The 17,408-nt window shown below is 58.5% G+C and overlaps 2 protein-coding genes across 5 annotated transcripts in view; one reads left to right on the forward strand and one right to left on the reverse strand.

Annotated features, from left to right (window-relative positions):
• ST7L (suppression of tumorigenicity 7 like) overlaps window positions 1-2,880 on the forward strand; it is a 44,077-nt gene extending 41,197 nt beyond the window's left edge. For 2 of the 3 annotated variants that reach the window (XM_090026491.1, XM_090026494.1), the window contains one exon: window positions 2,749-2,880. The gene's annotated coding sequence lies outside the window, so the exon portion shown is untranslated. Of the gene's footprint in view, window positions 1-1,558; window positions 1,637-1,899; window positions 2,029-2,748 lie in introns of those variants that run through there. The other variant, XM_090026492.1, reaches the window with a different exon arrangement.
• WNT2B (Wnt family member 2B) lies at window positions 7-16,878 on the reverse strand. 2 transcript variants are annotated; one of them, XM_090026497.1, is made up of 5 exons: window positions 16,613-16,806; window positions 5,216-5,436; window positions 3,286-3,563; window positions 2,595-2,859; window positions 7-1,076 (listed from the first exon to the last, which is right to left on the reverse strand). In XM_090026497.1, the coding sequence occupies exons 1-5, from the start codon at window positions 16,744-16,746 to the stop codon at window positions 847-849; spliced, it is 1,128 nt and encodes a 375-aa protein (XP_089882623.1). In that variant the 5' UTR covers window positions 16,747-16,806; the 3' UTR covers window positions 7-846. The 2 variants fall into 2 exon arrangements, with proteins under 2 accessions (XP_089882623.1, XP_089882622.1); XM_090026496.1 differs by lacking the exon at window positions 7-1,076 and having other exon boundaries at window positions 2,138-2,859; window positions 16,613-16,878.
• Window positions 16,879-17,408: the final 530 nt, after the last annotated feature.

Consider the following 17,408-nt stretch of genomic DNA (forward strand, 5'->3'; position numbering starts at 1 on the left):
GGAGTCTCATGGGGGAACTCCCTGCCAGCACAGCATGGTGGATTAGCTCTCACTGAGGCCTGTGTTGGGGTGCCCTGGCCCCTTTGGATGGGTAGTAACGCGCAAGGCAAAGAGCTTCAATTTCGGATACAGGTTTATAATGGATTTTGTCTTAAAAAGAATGAAGCGGTATACACCACGTGCAAGGAGCCTGACGCCATGTTGGCAGACTGCTGTCTTGCATGCTGTGTGCATGTCCCTGCGTGTATGCCCTTCTCCCGTGGCAGTCATTCAGGTCTCAGTCACCTGTTGCCTTCCCCTTTTTCAGTTGGGGGAGAGAGGAGTTGCTGTTGTCCAGCTGTGTTGATCATTCAGCTGTGTCACTGTGCTAGATCTGGCTGAGAAAAGCACTGGAGATCAAGGAGCTGCCTTAGGCTTTTGCGGTCTCCTGCCTTGGGCCGTGCACCAAGTTCAGGACCAGAGCTCCCTGCAAGGATTGGCTGTTTTGCCCTGGAGACCCTTGCCAGGCACTCTCCATGTGCACACACAGTGAGGGGGTTGCTGGGGCTCTGCTTTCCAGTCTCGTGGCCATTGCACTGTCCTGCTGCAAGAGAACAAGGGGCAAGGGAAGCTTCACAGTAAGCGATGGTCGCAAGCCCCTTCTAGGGAAGGGGTGAGTTGGCTGAGCAAGTTGGCAGGGTCCCTGGGACCTCCTGGGAAGTGTAGTTCTCTCTAGTGCTTTGCCGGATGAATTAAAGAAAAGCCATGCAGCTGCACTACAGCTCCCAGAATGCCCCGGCACGGGGGCCTGGGGCCCGAGGCGGGCATGAGGCCTTGGCTTTGTCCCTCCTGGCACTGCGCAAGCGGTCAGGTCTGGTCCAGCCACTCGGCCCGCTTGGGTGCTTTGCACGTGTGCACGTCCACGGTGTCCTCGCACTCCTTGCAGCGCACTGCACAGCACCAGTGGAACTTGCACTCGCACTTGGTGATGCGTGTGACACGGGTTGTGTCATAGCCCCGGCCGCAGCACATGACCTCGCAGCTGTCGGTCCCACGGGACATCTTGTTGCACACGCGCCCGGCCGTCCCCAAGGAGCCTGCGGAAGGGAAGCCAGGGCTTGTTACCCAGCTCTGGGAGCAAGATGGCCCTCATGCTCTCCTCCCTCCTCCCCAGTGCTGCTCTCTTCTGGCAAAAGATACCTCTGCTCTTCCGCCAGCCCAGGGGGCTTGGATCAGACCCACATCCAGTGGCACTGTCGGGTTTGGTGAAGGCAAGCTCACACCCTTTGCTGCTTGCTCGGAGAGTGCTGCATCTCCAGGGTGGCTTCCAAGCTGTCTTTCCCAGCATGGCTGCCTGCTACTGGGAGCCCCCCCCATATGCAGCCTGGCTGCGGGGCCCAGAAAGAAAGCTTGGAAGAAACCCTCTAAAATGGCCAGCTCTGGTACCAAAGGTCCCCCTCAGATTTGCTGACCCTTCCCCAGCCCCAGGCCAGGTGCTAATCTATCCTGCAGACCAGACACAGACCATCTGACCCCATCCTGCCAGGTCTTCCTTGTCTGATGGCTTTGCATTCCCCAGGTAATGAAGCCTTGTTTGGATCTGGGGAGAGCCTGTCTGAGCTGGACAGGACACGCAGCCAGCCCTCCCTCGGGGCAGGTATGAGGGAAAGCTTTCCCGGGCAGCGGGCGTGCAATTCCCTTTCCTTGGGGCCTGACTGTTCTGTGCTGCACCTGGAGAGGGAATGCGGGGGTAAGGCCAGAAATTTGGTGCGAGGTTTTATGGACTGCAAGCTCGGGACACGGGCACAGGCAGCCTGGTGGGGAGGTAGCTGGCTCGAGCCCTCCGAGCAGAGGCCCTGGTGAATGAATCCCTGTCTGGAAGTGGGGCTGTCCCACCCAGACTGTACTCCTCTCTTGCAGCTACTGGGCTCTGCAAAGCCCCCAGTGACCAACCGGCTAGACTACTTTACCTGCAAGACTGGAAGTCCAGGCTGGTCTGCTTGGCAAAGGACAGCTTTGCTTGCAATAGTAGGAAGGTTTCTGAAGGCTGGGGGATCAGCTTTGAGAGCCCCGTGCCATGCAGAGGCTTGCTTATCACTCGGAAGGAGTTGGACACATTCAATGAACAAAGCACCAGCCAGACATGAGCCTCTTTCAAGACTGGGACATCAATTCCTCTCAGCTAAAGTCCCATAGGATGAGCTGGCGTTCCCAGCAGTTGCTGTGCACTTCCAAGGGCATGACTGGCAAAGCCTTAGAGCGATGGGTGTTACTGGGCTGCCTCGCTAGTGCTGATCGGGGATGGGGACAGGGAAATCTGGTGTTGCTGCTGCTTAGCAGTGGTTTGAAAAGCAAATGAGACCTGCTGCTCATTCCCCTCCCTTGCTTCCGCCTCCCCAGTTTTTTTGAAAACAGCTTTGCTGGCAGAAATGGAAACTTCCATCCAGAAATGCTGTCAGTGCCAGACCGCCCACCCTGGAGTTGCATGGCGCCAAGATGATAATTCCTGGCACTATCTTGTGGGCCTGGCCCAGCCATTAGCCCAGCACGGCAGGCCGTCCCTGCCCTGACGTGGCGCCCGCTGCACCCTGCCAGCAGCCGGCGCTGACTTTTACCTGCTGCCTTGTCCATCAGGCAGTAGTCGGGGGAGTTTTCGAAGTATACCAGGTCCGTTTTGGTGGGCTTCCGAAAGTACTTGTTGGCCACGGTGAAGCCAGTGCCGTCCTGGTTCATGGTGACCTGGATGGCACCGTTGTACTTCCTCCGGAGGTAATCCCCAGTCTTGCGGAAATCCGACATGGCCAGCCAGCAAGTCCGGAGCGTGCAGGAGCCGCTGACCCCGTGACACTTGCACTCCAGCTTCAAGAAGCGCTTCACGGCCTGCCGGAGGGGGGATGCGTGAGGACCCAGCCAGGTATCGTGCTCGTGGCTGCCTGCCTCAGCTGGCCAGAGCCCTAAGGCGGCTTGTTTCTCACCTGCTAAAAGGCCGGGGGTTGGGAAGCCCTGCCGTTTGAGGCCACTGAAGACGGGATGTGTGGGAGAGCACAAGGGGCCGTGCAGGCACTTTGGGTGCCGGCTGAGCTGTGGCTGGGCATGGGGGCAGTGAGGTGGGCAGGAGGGAAGGCATCTGCGTCCACCACCCCGCCGTGCATAAAGCAGGGCTGGGCGTGGACAGGGGACACCTGGAAGACACGGACCTTACTCTGGATCAGATGGGCCGTAGCTTGCCCCAGGGCTGCTGCAGAAACCGGGGCCAGGCTGTTTCTCCTCACCAGGCTCTAGCTCCGGGCAGTGCCCAGCACTCACCATCCTCCCACAGCGGTTGTTGTGCAGGTTCATCAGGGCCCGAGCATCCTTCACCTTCTTCTCCTTGGCATCCACAAAGGCCTTGGCGAACTTGATGCCGTAGTGGATGTTGTCACTGCAGCCGCCCCAGTCGAACTCGCCGCGCTCGTCCCGGGAGCGCCCGCGCTTGCGGGGGTCACAGCTGCAGCCTTTCAGCTCTCCCTGGCTGCAGGCTCGTGTGATGGCGTACACCACCCCAGCTGAGGAGATGGCATAGACGAAGGCGGCCTCCCTGCTGCCTGCCGGAGGGGAGAGGAGTGAGAGGCCTGCCAGGTCTGGGCGTGCTCCTGCATGTGGCCCCTGCCCTCCCCACCCCGCCGGACCCTTCTGGTCCCATGGGCACCGAGGCTGTGATTGCATGGGCTGAGGGAAGGCAGGTGCCCCGCACTACGCAGCAGCCTGGCCGGCTGGGATTCAGCACTGACATCTGGCAGGTCTGCAGCGCTCCTTCGCTGGACAGTTCCTAGGTGACCCCAACACTGCAGCTCACATCAGCATCTGCAAAGGAGGATGCGGCCTGGGAGGGTACAAGCTGGTGCCGGGAACCCCAGGGCAGCTCTTCCCAGCAGCCGGGCAGGGTGGTGGGGAGACATGGGCAAGGAGTCCTGGGTTTCTATCATGTTCTGGGCTGGGCAGTTAAAGCCCAGCTTGTGGGGTCTGAACATGAGCCGCACAGCATTTGCTGGGCTCTTAAGCCCAAGCTTCTGGAGTCAGGGGATTGCATGCAAAGTGCAGGCGTAGCTTTTTACTTTTAAAAGTAAGTGTTTGCCCTCCTGGCTTCAGGGGCAGCCTAGATGTGCCCAGTGGCTTAAAATTGGGTGAGGATTAGACCCCATAGTTTATAATCTGATTTCTCTCTTTTTTTTTTTTAAAAGGAGAGAGTCTTCTGCATGTCACAGGGCTAGAGTCATCTTTCCATGTCCAGGCTGGCCGCCTCCCTCCGTGACGCAGCAGATCAGGGGAACAGGCTGCCTCATCCAGGCTAGCACCTCCTTGACCAGCCGGTCTGACTGGCAGCCCTCCCGGATGCCTGTGCGCTAGCTAGCATCGCTGGTACAGCCCCCTGCTCCGTGGGTGCAACCCCTGTCCATCCCAGAGGTCAGACCTTTCCAGGGACAGCCCGCAGCATGCTGCTGCCCATGGCCCTGCCAAGCCTGCCCCGTCCCTTGCACAGGGCAAACTTCACCCCGGGGGCATGGGTGCTTCTCCAGGACGGAGTCTGCAGACACCGCCGTCTTGCCCTTTCACTCGTCTCTGCCCCAGCTTCCCCGCTCTGCAGGGAGTTGTCTGGTCCCACGTGCCTGGCCAGCCCTGCTCTCCAAATATTTACGTATCCTGTTACTGTTTACGTGCAAGCTGGTTCTCCAGAGGTGTCTCCTTCCCCGGCTCCTCTCGCCAGGGCAGTGATGCGCTCCCATTACTGCCTGACAAACTGACGGGGAAAGACTGAGCTCTAGAGGAGATGACGGGAGCCCCTGCTCAGCCCCGGAGCAGCGGTCGTGACTCAAGGGGCTGGACCAGGGGAGCAAAGGGTGTTTTGCCTCTGGGTACAGCAAGATGTGGGTGGGCGGGGGGTGTCCTGACCTTTCCTTAAAAGCAGGAGCTGGGGTTGGTGGGTGCAGGGAGGAGCCTGGGAAAACTGGCCTGATGCCCTGTTGCATGACTGCTGAGCAGCCCTGGGCACAGGACGCTGTGGTTTTAGGTGCTGGATTCTTAGGCCCCTGTTTGCCCCGTGCAGCGTGGCACCTGGCGTTACCTCAGTGGGCTACAGGAGCTGTCTAGCAGGCAGGTCGCCCTCAGCCTCAGTGCCAAATCATCCCCTCCTGGAGGCAGGGTATGATTTTTCCCCCCTGGGCAAGTGGGTGGCAAGAAAAACCCTGCGGGGACCTACTTCTCAGCATGACTCTGCCAAAGACGGTGTGGTCCCTGTCCAGCGTGCTGCAGTTCCAGCGGTGGTGCCGAAACTGGTGCTGGCACTCTCGGATCCACTCCTTGGCGCCCTCGCCCACGGACTGCATGATGTCGGGGTACTTTTGGCAGAACTGCCGCTGCTTGTTCACCAGTCCGGGGATGTTGTCGCAGATCACTCTGGCGCCCAGAGCCCCGATGTACCTGTGGAAGGAGAGCATGCCTGTGAGCAAGGCACCTAGGGGAGCATTTTGCAGGCTGTAGGGCTGGGACCCTGCAGGGCTGTGCTGTGCTGGGGTCTAAGCCCACAGCCCTAGGGTGCACCAGGTCTCTGCATTCACACGGGGCAGGCTTCCTCCCAGAACAGCTACAGTGAGCTGTAGCCAGGGCTGAGGAGCAATAAGAGGTGGCATTTGTGCCCCTGGAGCTGGGTGAACTTTCAGGAGGAGGTACCAGGGCACTGACTGCAGGAATCGGCAGCTGTGTCGTGCTGCACAGCCCTGTCTGACGGCAGCTGGCGCAGCTCGGACAACTAGCTCAGAAGGGCAGGTCAAGAAGCCAGAGCTGCCCAGCCAGGATTTGCGAGAAGGGCTGGTAGTTGCTCTGTCCGAAGCCCTGTCCTGCACCGGGGCCCCTTTGAGTGCCAGGTGCTTTGGAGAGAGGCAGCAGCAAGGACATCTCAGGCTCAGAGAGCTCCTGGGCTAGGGCAGGATGTAGCAGGTGGACAGGACAGGCCAGGATGGGCTTAGGAGTTTTGCTTCGCCACGCAGCCCCGGGCAGAAGCCCCGGGCTTTGTCTGACTTCTGCACAACCTGGAGGGGGTATCGATCTCTCACCCTCCTATCGGTGACGTTTTTTCTTGTTTTTTTGCAGCCCCTGGAAGCAGATTTCAGGGTCCAGCAGGGCCTGCTCAGGAACAGCCATGGCCGTAGCAGTGGGGGACCAGCCAGCATGAGCATCTCGTGGCAAGGAGTGCTCCTGCTAGCAGCTAGAGGTCAGTGGCTGCAGGAGGGGTAGATCCCTTCCCAAATGCTGGGGCTTTACTGCTGCAGTTCAGGGTGCCCACATCCATGCCCAGCCTCCCCACGTGCCCCTGCACGGCGGGTCCCCGGGTATCCCATCCTCTCCTGGTCCCACTGCTCCTCAGCTGGTGGATGGGGTGGGCGGTGGGGGGAAGCAGTGCCGGCAATTCTCCGGTGCAGCTGCATGATTTGAGCAAGCAACTCAGCCCAGAAACCCTGGGCATGTGGCTGGGAGGCTGAATTCTCCCCGCAGACCCCAGCCGGTTCCTTTGTGGCCTTGAAGCCAAAGCAGACCACGGCGTGGAGCATGGAAGATGCCATGTCCATCCAGAAGCCATGCCGATATCCCTGGTTCCCCTCTGCCAGAGGGTGGCTGATCCCTTGTGCTGGGGAACCGGCCTGGCCATAGACCCCGGCCCTGCGTTTCTGGCCAGACAAATAAGGGAGGCTTTGGGCACAACTGAAACATTTCCAACCTCTAGACTGGAATTAAGACCCTCCCTTGAACAGAAATAAGAAAGCCCGAAGCTGGGGTGAAGTTTCCTTGTGTCCCTGGCTGTGCTCTCATTCCTATCGGCCCAGAGCTAGCTCACAGCCTGAGGATGGCTTCAAGAGCACAGAAAGCAATGGGGATCTTTTCTTCCCTTTTTAAAAAATATTTTGTTAAAGCGCTGGCAGCCGCGCAAGGTCATCTCGGGCCGGAGCGGTGGATAATAGACCCGGCTCCCCGCGGCTCTGCCAACGCGCATTATGTTTTACAAGCTTGCTCGTCAACCTTTCATCAGGCGGCTGTGGCACCAGGGAGATGGGGGAAGCCATTAAAAAAGCTCATCGAGGGGAAGGGAGGCGACGCCAGGTGCACAATGCCTTCCTGCCTGCACAAAGAGGACAATTTGGTCCAACCCCGGGGTTCAGAGGGTTCCCAGGAGCAGGATGGGCTATAGCAGGGATGGGACATTGCCCCTTTCTGCCTTCCCACCTTTGCTCGGCAATAAGGCAGGGCTTAAAGCTGGCCAGCACTTGTGGGGCTTGGCTGGGGAGATGCTGCCTGTAGGCTGAGGACAGCCGCTCCCCGAGGCCACAAGGGACAGCCGGGTGCTGCCTTCTCGAGGAAACGTGTGCTCAGGCAGAGTGATATACAAAGGGAAGCACTGCTGCCCAAATTCCCAAGCTGCTCCCAGATCCCTCCATGCACAGTGCCTGCCATGGGTGGGACAGGACATGGCAGCATCTGTTTCCAGCTTGCCACTGCCCCAGGACTTTGCACCCCCGCTCTCTTCCTGCTTGCACCAAGCTAAGGGGCAGGGAGCCTTGGTGCGCTTGGCGTGGGCGAGGGGAACCCTGCCGCTGGCAGCTCGCTGGAGAGTGGTAAGTCTGTGGGCTGACTGAGGAGATGCTTTGCTAGGGGAAAGCATGCAGATAATGGTAATGACTAACCTAGCCCCAGGAGGCTTTGATCTCGGAGAATCCTCCCCGCCAGATAAACGGCAGTCGCTCTCCTTTTCACACCACCAGCTAATTATTTCTGCTCTCATTAGCTCCACTGCTGAATACCTGGCTGGCAGCCAGCTTTTTCAAAGGGGAGCACAGGAGGGTCATGGGTTCCTCTCCCTTTTTCCAGCGTGCACCTTGCCAACATATCTGCCTCCCTTCCCCGCTGTGCCTGGTTCTGCTGATTGCAGCCGCAGTCCAGGCAAGGAATGCAGTGGTTGGATCCCCTTTGGTGCTAACGAGGCAGATTTCCTGCTGCCCTCCATTTGTGGCCTCCTTTTCTTTCCTAACTGCCTCACTTGCTTGGGTGTAAGTGACTCCAGGGCTATTCTGGTGTGGAGGGTCATTGTCATTCTGCTGGTCCCCTTAGAGAGAGGATAGGGGGAGGCCTCCTTGGACCTGAAGGGCTGCCAGTGAGAGCTGAGCGGAAACTGGACCTGCTGTTTTGTGGGGAATTCCAGAACCCGGGGAGAGTTGCTCTGTTCTGACCTGGAGCTAAAATCCAATGAAAAGTCCAACGTTTCTTGCCCAAAAGAATTCGGGGGGGAAACTCCCCCAGAACTATTCTTTGTTCTTGACCGGACTGTGTCATTCCACCATTATGTTTTTTTATCTCACAGGGAGTTTTTGGAAAATCCAAGCAGCCCATTCCAAAAGGTCAAAGCAGGATGTCTGGGCCTTTGCAGAAGGCTCTTCTTTTTTTTTCATGTCTTTTTAAACGTGCAATGCTGCTGACACTGGCCGGTTCCCATGGGAGGCTTCATGTTTGATGCGCTTGAACTGCCCGCTGGAGTGTGGTTAGATGGCCTTGGGGACTCTGCTCACGGTCAGCCCCAGACAGAGGGCAGGAAGGGAGTTGCAGTGGATGGAGACGGCCAGGTGAGCTGCTGTGTGATGTGCCCGGAGGTGGCAAGAGGGTGCAGCTGGGAGGTGAGGAGCCTCCAGCACAGGGGCGTGGGTAGCACAGGACGGATGTGTGTGTCACGTCCTCGGGGGAGGCTGGTCTGCACGGGCTGTGACCGCATCCAGCTGCCGCCAGCCAAGGAGCCGCTGGCTCCACTCAAGGGGCAGGACTTTGTGCCGTGCTGCCGGCGTGAGTCACGACCCTCCGCATGTTCCTAGAACTGGGCTGTGCGGCTGCCAGGGACACGCGTTGCGGAGGCACGTCTCTCCACATGCAGTTGGTCGCATTTCCTCGGAGGAGCGACCTACTGACAGTCTGAGCACTGGCCAGCCCAGAGCCAGCAGGCGCACATGGGCTCCTGTGTGCAGAGGCAGGACCCCACCTGTCCAGGTGGTGACATGGGCCTGACCCCATGCTGCTGCTCCTTTTGCCCAGGGGTGAATCCGTCGCATGAGTGAATCCAGCCATGTCGCTGGCATGGGTTTGCTCTCGGCCGCCCCGTTCCGAGGGGAACAGGAGAGAGCTGTCACATGTTGGCTCCCAGTTGTTTTTCCCGTTCTCAGAATCTGCTGACTTTCATTCCCATAAACAAGGAGAAACCTAAATTGCTTCTAAGATAAACAGGCAGCTCTGGGGCCGACGCATCTATTTACTCGGGAGCAGTACGCGTTTCGCTTTAACCCCCTAGCCGCGGCGGGCCCCGGGGCTGAGGTGCGCCCACTCCCTGCTGGCCCGGCATGCCCCTGCCCTCTGCTGACGGGCCGAGGAGGAGGTTTCCCCGGGTTCCTCTCTGCACTCGTCTTTGCGTGTGCAGCCCTGCAGAGAGGACAGGAAGGAGACGTGGGCGCTCCATGGAGTGGGCTGAACATTGGCTGCATCACGCTGTCTCCAGGCCCCGTCTCCGCATTGCATGGGAATCTGATTCTTGTACAATGCTGTCTCGATAGCTTGGTACCCAGAGAGTCACAGGGGAAATGCAGCCGCCGTACTGCTGAGCTCTCCTTTCTGCCACGGGCAGCGCCTTCACCGTGCCAGGGTGAGGTTTCAAGTTGGTGAGGGGAACAAGTGTAATGCAGGCCATCTGCTGCAGCCTGGTACAGGTGGGAAATCCCCGCTCACGCTCTTCCTGAGCTGCCAGAGTGCACGTCCCTCAGGGCTCTTCCATCCTTTCCCTGCCACGGTCTCTGTGCTGCCTGTTCTCCCCTTCATACCCTGGGCTGCAACCTCCTCGTGGGAACATCAGGCGGTGGCAGGAGGAGCTGCTGATGCACGAGGGTCACGTGTGGTGGCTCTCCTGGCCACAGAGCGTTCTTTCTCTGTTCTGCAATGGGGAGGCGGATCTCGGCTCTCTGTTCTCAGATGTGCGTGCACGGGTCCCGTCCTGTCCCAGCCAGAGAGGCAGTCTGAGCTCTGGGCACTGACCTAGGCAGGACCGGGTGTCACTGGGGCTGCGGGTAGGGTAACTGTGTTGTAACATGGCTTCTTTCCCCCGCAGGTTGCCAGCTCGCCACAACAGCCCCCCTCGGCAGCAGTGCATAGAAGCAGGACCCAGCAAAGCAGAGTAAGTCCTAACTCCTTGAAACATCTGTACGACATCGGGGGATTTCCCAAGCCCCATTGGGCTTTGGAACGAGTTCCTCCAAATGAGGTCTGGCCCTAGGGCATGAAAGGCACCTCTTGGCTCTCCAACAGCAGCCACTTTGGTGGCTGAAGGGAGGCTGTCTTGGGCAGATGACCACAGGCCGCCTGACCCTCAGCATCACCATCCAGGCTGCATCCAAGGACTCGGAGCTTGAGAAGATCATCGTGTAAAAAAAAAAAAAAAAAAAAGGCAGCCAGTCCCTTGCTTAAGGTGTGCTCTCTGCACTCAATAGTCTATGAATGCCGGCGGGTGCCCATGATATTGAGCTTCCCCTCCCCCATTATTATTTAAACAAGTAACCTCAGTATCACTTGGAAGAAATGCTAAGCATGTAATCCCTCCGTGGTGAAAGTGGCAGTGCCCTCGGAGTCTTTTAAATTGAATTAAAGTGGGGTCAGGAGCAAGCTGTGAACAGGGGACGTTTGCCATTGTGAGCAGGGTGGGTGGATTGGCACGGGATTATTGAAAGGTCACATCCTGCTTTCCAGTGCATGGAGCTGGGTTGCTGCCAAGTGCCCCTGGCACAGCGCCTGGCCACGTGTGGGGGGGATACAGTGTCATGGAGGGGCTGGGGCCAGGCTCCTGAGCTGCTGGAAAGGGTTGGCTGATGTGTGCCTGAAAGCGCTGCCCAGCTTTGCAAAAGGTTGCCCATCCCTGTGGGGTCTGGGCAGCTCTGCCTGGCTCCTCCAGGTCCCCTGGGAAACGGTGCGTATTTTGCAGGTGTGTTCGTCTCCAGGGCTGCTCCGAAGAGGGACTTGGGTTCTGGAGTGGAGTTGCCCGGTACTGTGTTGGCTCCGCTTGAGCTGCGGCCGTGGGTGGCTAATGGATTAGAAATGAAAACGGGCAGAAGGCCTAGTGTAGCGGCGTCTTGCTGCCTTTTAGCCTGTGCCTGCGACCTCAAGGTGCTGTGCTCCCCCGTCACTGACCACCCTGAGCGGTGGGGTTGGGGTGAAACTGGAGGCCCTGGTGTTTGGCTCAGCACTGAAATAGTGACTGGTGTTTGGCTGACGTGCTGGGCTGCAGAGAGCAGGGGGACGGGGGTCGGGTCCAAGGTGGGAGGGAGTTTGTTTCAGTGACAGGTCGAGGGGGGACGTGCACCTGGGGGGACATGCCTGCTCTGGTGCAGACAGCCCCTGTTTCACCAAATAGCCTGTTCTGATGCTAAGGCAGGCAGTCTGCACCGTCCTTCCTCACACTGGGGCTAGCTGGGCACAGGGGCAACCAGCCCCTGGCCAAGCACAGGTTGCTAGCACCGCCGCTCCTCACCGCCAGGATGACCTGAGCAGCCGGCATGGTGCTCTGTGCTCCAGGAAACCATGCCCATGACTCACGAGGTGGGGTTCTTCCCAGAGTTAGAACTGACGCCGATGCTTCGGGGCTGAGCTCAGAGCAGGACGAAGGGCTGCAGACGCAGCTTTGAGATGAGCAGCAGACAGCGGTCACTCTGGGCGGCCAAAGGGGCCGCTTTCCAGAGACACTGACCATGTTCCAGCACTCTCCACTCCCCGGGCAGTCCCGAGCAGATGCATTCCCCTCCCCTCCCAAGTCTATGGGTACAGAATTTATAGCAGGTTGCAAAGCACTTTGGTATGCAAGGTGCAATATTCCTCCAATATATTATTTTATTATTTTCATTATTATTATGAGCCCTTAACATTTTATTAAGCCCTACTGGGAATGGGGCCATCCTGACCTGCTGGAGTTGTTAGCACCTTGAGAAGATTAATAGCCCTAATTTCCTCACTTAGAGCCATTACTCTGTGTAGGGAAAACCCTGGTCTCCCTTGAATAATTTTTAATAGCATAATGCTGTGCAACTTCCCAGCCCCACTTCATGTGAGGGTGTTTCATTCTTTGCTCTTTTCTTAGCCTTTTTAAAAATTTTATTTAGCATCAACATTTTTCCAGCTCTCTGCCATGAGATGTGTTCCTCCGCAGCTCTGACCTCGTCTCAGTGTCTGTGGTATCAGAATGTAGTTACTATGGAGAGAATCCTTGTTGCCTAAACAAGGGTCTTGAAAGGACGCGTCTCCTGTGAAACTTGATGTGAGGAGTCAGAGGGGGGCTTGCCTCTAATAGCCGGATGGTTACCCAGTGCCAGCACAAGCTGGTTAGGTGGGAGGCTTCGAGGCTTATCCTTTGCAAGTGCCGGGAGACCTCATCTGGGACTGCTGACCACTGCACGAACGTAGGAGGAGATGCAGTGTCTTGCCCGAAGAGGCACGGAGGGACTAGATGACTTGCCCATGGATGCACAGGGGCATTGGTGGCAAAGCTGGACATAAAACCCTGCTCTTCTGCGGCCCAGGCCAGGGCATATGTTCTTGTACTGAAGGGGCAAGAAAGAAGTAGCCTGAAAGCACAGGGGAATGCAACGGGTCAGCTTGGCACTACTGCCTGGGCTTCAGCGCAGCCCTGGACTTTCTGCGGGTGCGTGGCTGCATTGGAAACCGATGCTAGACAGTCCCTAAACACCACTTGTCCCCTGGAGATCCCCCAGCATCCTCCAAGGAGCGGGGCGTTATTGCCATCGTGTTGCGAGGCTAACCTGGCTTCCAGGGGCACCGCGCCTGCCTGCGCGGTGCTGACTCGTGTGGGACCTGCAGCACTGATCTCTAGGGAACTCTGCTTCCTCAAGGCCCAGCCCTGTGAGCTAACCGCTAGGCTTCATGGCAGAAGGGGGCAAATTGCCAGTTTTGATGTCAGTTCAGAGAAGAGGGAAGACTGGTGGAGAAGGAAATGGGCTGGGGCCTGCGATTCTGGAGCCCTGTTCATATGGACTCCCTGTGTAACGGCGCGCCAAGCACTTCATCTCTTTGCAGCTCTGCAAAAAGGAGAGGAGGACTCTGTGCAGCCTCCCCAGGGCAGAGTCTGCTTCTGGCAGCCTCTTGTGCAGGATCTAACCCCGTGGCACCCTGTTGTAGTGGGCGGGGGGGCCTGCCTTCAGAGCGATGTATAATAATTGCCAGGGGATTTGCAAGGGGAGCTAATCCTCTCCCCGTGCCCTTAGGTCCAAATGAAGCGTCCTGTAGGTAAAAAGTTCCTATGATGAAAAATTACCCCAGAAATATAATTAGGCCAAATGATTATTGTGTACGGTGACTGAGGGAACCCATCTGCTGCAATGTATTCCCAATGAAAACACAGTGGAGCTACTACGGTTTCTCTTTCAGCCAGCTTGACTTCTGCGAAAGCTTATTCTTCCAAGAGGACTATTTGGCTAGCCAGCGTGACAGAGCACTTCAGTAGAAAGACTTCTCCTTGGTTAGTGACCCCGCAACTATTCTTGTTGCTACCCCCAGCAAAACACTTTGTAACAGGGAGCGTGTAGCCTCTGTGAACGTGCTTCTGCACGAACGGCAGGCTCCCACCCTGTCCTAGGGCTGCTTTTTCGTGCATGTTCCCTTTTATACAGCACCCAAGTCCAATTCCCAGGACTGCCCTGCTCTCCTGGCACACCTATGTGGGATGAGGCTGGATCAGGGGAAGACCCGCTCTGCAGCTTGGGGTGTAAGAGGAAGGCGGGTTGGACAAGGTGGTGCTGACAGCAATGCTGCCCTCTTGGCCAAGCCACTGGGGCCTGGACCAGAGAGTGCCAGAGCAGAAGGCCGGAGCTGGTACAGCTGCAGCTGGTCTTCTCCGGGCTGCACCAGCCTCCTGTCTCCTGTGGATCAGCAGAGGGAGGGAGCCGGGAACAGGCTCCTTCCCCCTCCGTGCACGACAGGGGCTGACTCCAAGACTGAACGCTCCTTGCCTGCACATCTTTCCTCCCGTTCTGTTTCAAACACTCCTGTCATTGCTATTTCCCCCTCCACCTACCTAGATAAAGCACTTGCCCAGTTGACAAAGATGATCAATCTCTGGCTCGATATATGCTCAGAACGACTGCCTGTATTAGCAATGTCTGGTGCCTTCTGCAACCCAACGTAGTTTAGGGATCGCTGTCTAGGAGTTGTATGTGCCTACTAAGGCGTTGCCTAGGGTCCCTCTGAAGCCTCTCCTGCTACTTGTAGTAAAAGCGTAAAAACTGGAGTACTCGTGAACTTCTGAACCCTCGCTAGTGTGAAATGAGTTAGACGGGGAAGGAAGCCAATTTTTGGACCAGTGGGTGCCATCCAACTTTGGTTCCTCCTGCGCCCAGTGCGTGCCAGAGATAAGGAAGCCTCCCTCTTGAAATTTCTCAGCATGTTAAATCTTAAATTTGAGATGTCTAATTAACATCTCTGGGAACCACTCAAAAATATGTGGGAGCTAGGAAAGCCCCTGCTTGGTAGGGTGCTGGGGAGAAAGGGCAAGCACGTGGGACTCCCAGGGTCGGGGACTGGACCCCTCTTCACCATCTGAGTTGTCTCCTCCCTGAGCTGGGATTCTGCCCCCATCCACAGCGCCTGTTTGCACCAGGACACAAGCATCACCCGAGGGCGATCAGCTTTCCGCAAGCCTGTGCCACGGAAAGGAGCCCACGTGGCTGCCCACGTCCGGGCTGGAGGCGAGGCTAGGGACGGGCTCCTTCCCACAAGCCTGTTGTCTCTCTCGGGAGCTTGATGCCTCACATCTGCTGTGGTGCCAGATGAAATTAAATATTTGTAGTTCCCAAGGACTGTGGTTAGCAATAAACAAGCGGGCTAATGAGGATCTGGTGTGTCTGCGAGTTTACGAAGGGGGGGATTTGTCCCTGTGAGAGAGAGTGGGCATGCGTGAGGGCAGGGTGCCAGCGACCTCGTGCACACTTTCCTCTGACCAAACCTTTCATGTAGCAGGGCTTTCCAGGCGGCAGGCCTGCGGGGCGAGTGAACGCTCCTTCTCCGTTATGTACGCCCGCTCTTATTGCACAATTTCTATTTACAAGCAACATCCTAATCTGCCCCAAATCTTTCACAAGGAATCCTGGAAGCTAGCGCCGGGCCTGGTGCTCTCCTGCACTGTCCCGCTGGCCTTGGAGAGACCCGCTAGCTTCAGGCTATGAGCGATGGGGTACTCGTCCTCCCTTTGCTGCTGTGCACGCAGCTAGAAATGGGATTTTCCCTTTGCGTTTTCTGCCTGTGTTTCAGCAGGGACTTTGTTGCTAATTAACACCATCAACCAAAGTTTGGAGGCTGCAGAGGGGATGCTGATGGTTAACCCAGCACCCCATGGAGCTAGAAACAAAGCGCAACCACCGTGCCAAAGCAGGACCTGTAGCTGATCTTCCACGGCCACCCTAAGCCAGCCCCGCTGCCCCGGCTAAATAACGAGCTGCTGCAGCATAAATAATGTCAAGTGCGAGCTACGAGCTTCCACCAACCCACGGTTTTGTTTCCCCCAAGTTCCCCAACGGCTGGAATTTTTGTGAAGTAACATGGGCCGGGCCCTGATGTCACTGAAATATTAATTATTGGCAGTTGTTTAGAAGCATTTGGTGGTGATTTCCTCATGATGCATTCTGCGCAGGCCTGACCCGGTGCTTTCTGTTTAATCTACTTTAAAAATTGACTGGGAAATGAGAAGCATTTCCTTTCAGGCACCGGTTTGCGTGTGCGTGAACCCGAAAGGAGTCTGGCAATCGGGATAACAACAGTAATAACGTGAATAATGATGCGCCACCCAATGTCTAGCTGTAATATCAATGGTGATAGAGAGGTGCTGGCAGATGAGCCAGCATCATTGCTGGGAATAGTTTCCCCGAAAAGAAGGCTTCATTTCAACATGCCCTTTTGTCAAAGCTGAAACGGGGGGGGGGGGGGCAGCGGTGGACTGACTTCAGCCACCGTTTTGCCAAGACGGTTTGCTGGCTGGAGGGAGGAAGGGAGACGCAGCGCCTGTGCCTCCCCGAGCAGGCTGTGGAAGGCAGTTGGGGGCCGGGGCGGGGAAGAGGGAGCCCCTTGCCTCCACAACCTGCGGGAACGCGGAGGGTCGTGTTCCAGCCTGCGCTACCGCCCGAATCCTTCCCGGCCTCGCCTGGCTCTCCCTCCCCCGGTCTGTGTGCCAGCAGCAGGATCAGCCTGGCACGGGGGAGAAAGCGCCCAGACACACGCTGCTGCACGCCCTTACTCCTCGGCGGCCGGGGGAGAAAGCCCCGCCGGCCGGGGCCGGGGCCGGGGCCGGACGCTGCACGCGCGCTGCGCGCAAGGAGCCGGCTCGAAAGAAACACGCGTGGTTGCAAAACCGAGTTGGTCTAAACCGAAGCGGTCGCGTGTCCCCTCGGCCGCGGCCCGGAGCGCCGCTGCCCCCGCCGCCCCGCCCCGCCCCGGCCCCGGCCCCGGCCCCGGCCCCGCTCCCGCGCCGCGCCGCAGGTGAGCGCAGGCAGGTGAGCGGCGCGGCGCGGCGCGGCCCCGCACTCACCACCACGAGGAGTCGGCGCGGGGCGGGAGGGCCAGCAGGATGAGCAGCCAGGCCAGGTGCAGGCGGGCGGCGGCGGCGGGCGCCCTCCCCTCGGCCGCGCTGGCAGGCGGCTGCTCCGCGCCCGGCTGGAGCATCTCCCCGGGAGGAGCGGCCCGCGGCTGCTGCGGGCTCGGCGGCCGCGCACAAAGAGGCGGAGGAGGCGGGCAGGGGCCGGCCCAGCGGCTCCCGGGGGCGGGGGTGGCTCCGGCAGGCCGCCCCCCCCCCCCGCGCCCCCGCGCCGCGCCGGGGCCGCGCCCCCGCCCGCACCTGCCGCGCTCCCGCCCGGCCCGCGCCGGCGGTGCTGGCGGCTGTACCTGCGAGGGAGCGCCCGGGCGGGGACCGGCCCCTGGCCTGCCAACGCCAGGGTCTCCGCCGCCCGATTTATGGCAGAGGTGGGACTGCTCTCCGGCTTTCCTCCTAGCTTGCTCTTGTGGCCTTTGGGCCAGGGGCAAGGCAATCAAGGGGGCGTCTGAGCCCCCGGGCTCGCCTTGCCCCAGATGGGAGAGTCTGGGAGGGAGGGTGCTTGGCGGCGGTAGCGCCCTGCAGACCCGAGGGACCGAGCTGTGCTCGCTCTGTGGGTTGTGGAGCCGGTGAGGCGGATTTGGCCCCAGACAGAAAACTTAAAAACAGAACAAAAGCAAACCAGAAACCTCATCCCCACACAGCGAGGGCCGGCTGCACGCAGGGGACCTTCTGCCAGTAGAAGCCCGGTTTTTTTGGGCTACGGAAAACCCGCCGTGTTGCCCTCGTCCCTGCT

The sequence above is a fragment of the Crocodylus siamensis genome, chromosome 13 (genome assembly GCF_052110815.1).
Source record: "Crocodylus siamensis isolate JL-2025a chromosome 13, ASM5211081v1, whole genome shotgun sequence".
NCBI classification, from domain to species: domain Eukaryota; kingdom Metazoa; phylum Chordata; order Crocodylia; family Crocodylidae; genus Crocodylus; species Crocodylus siamensis.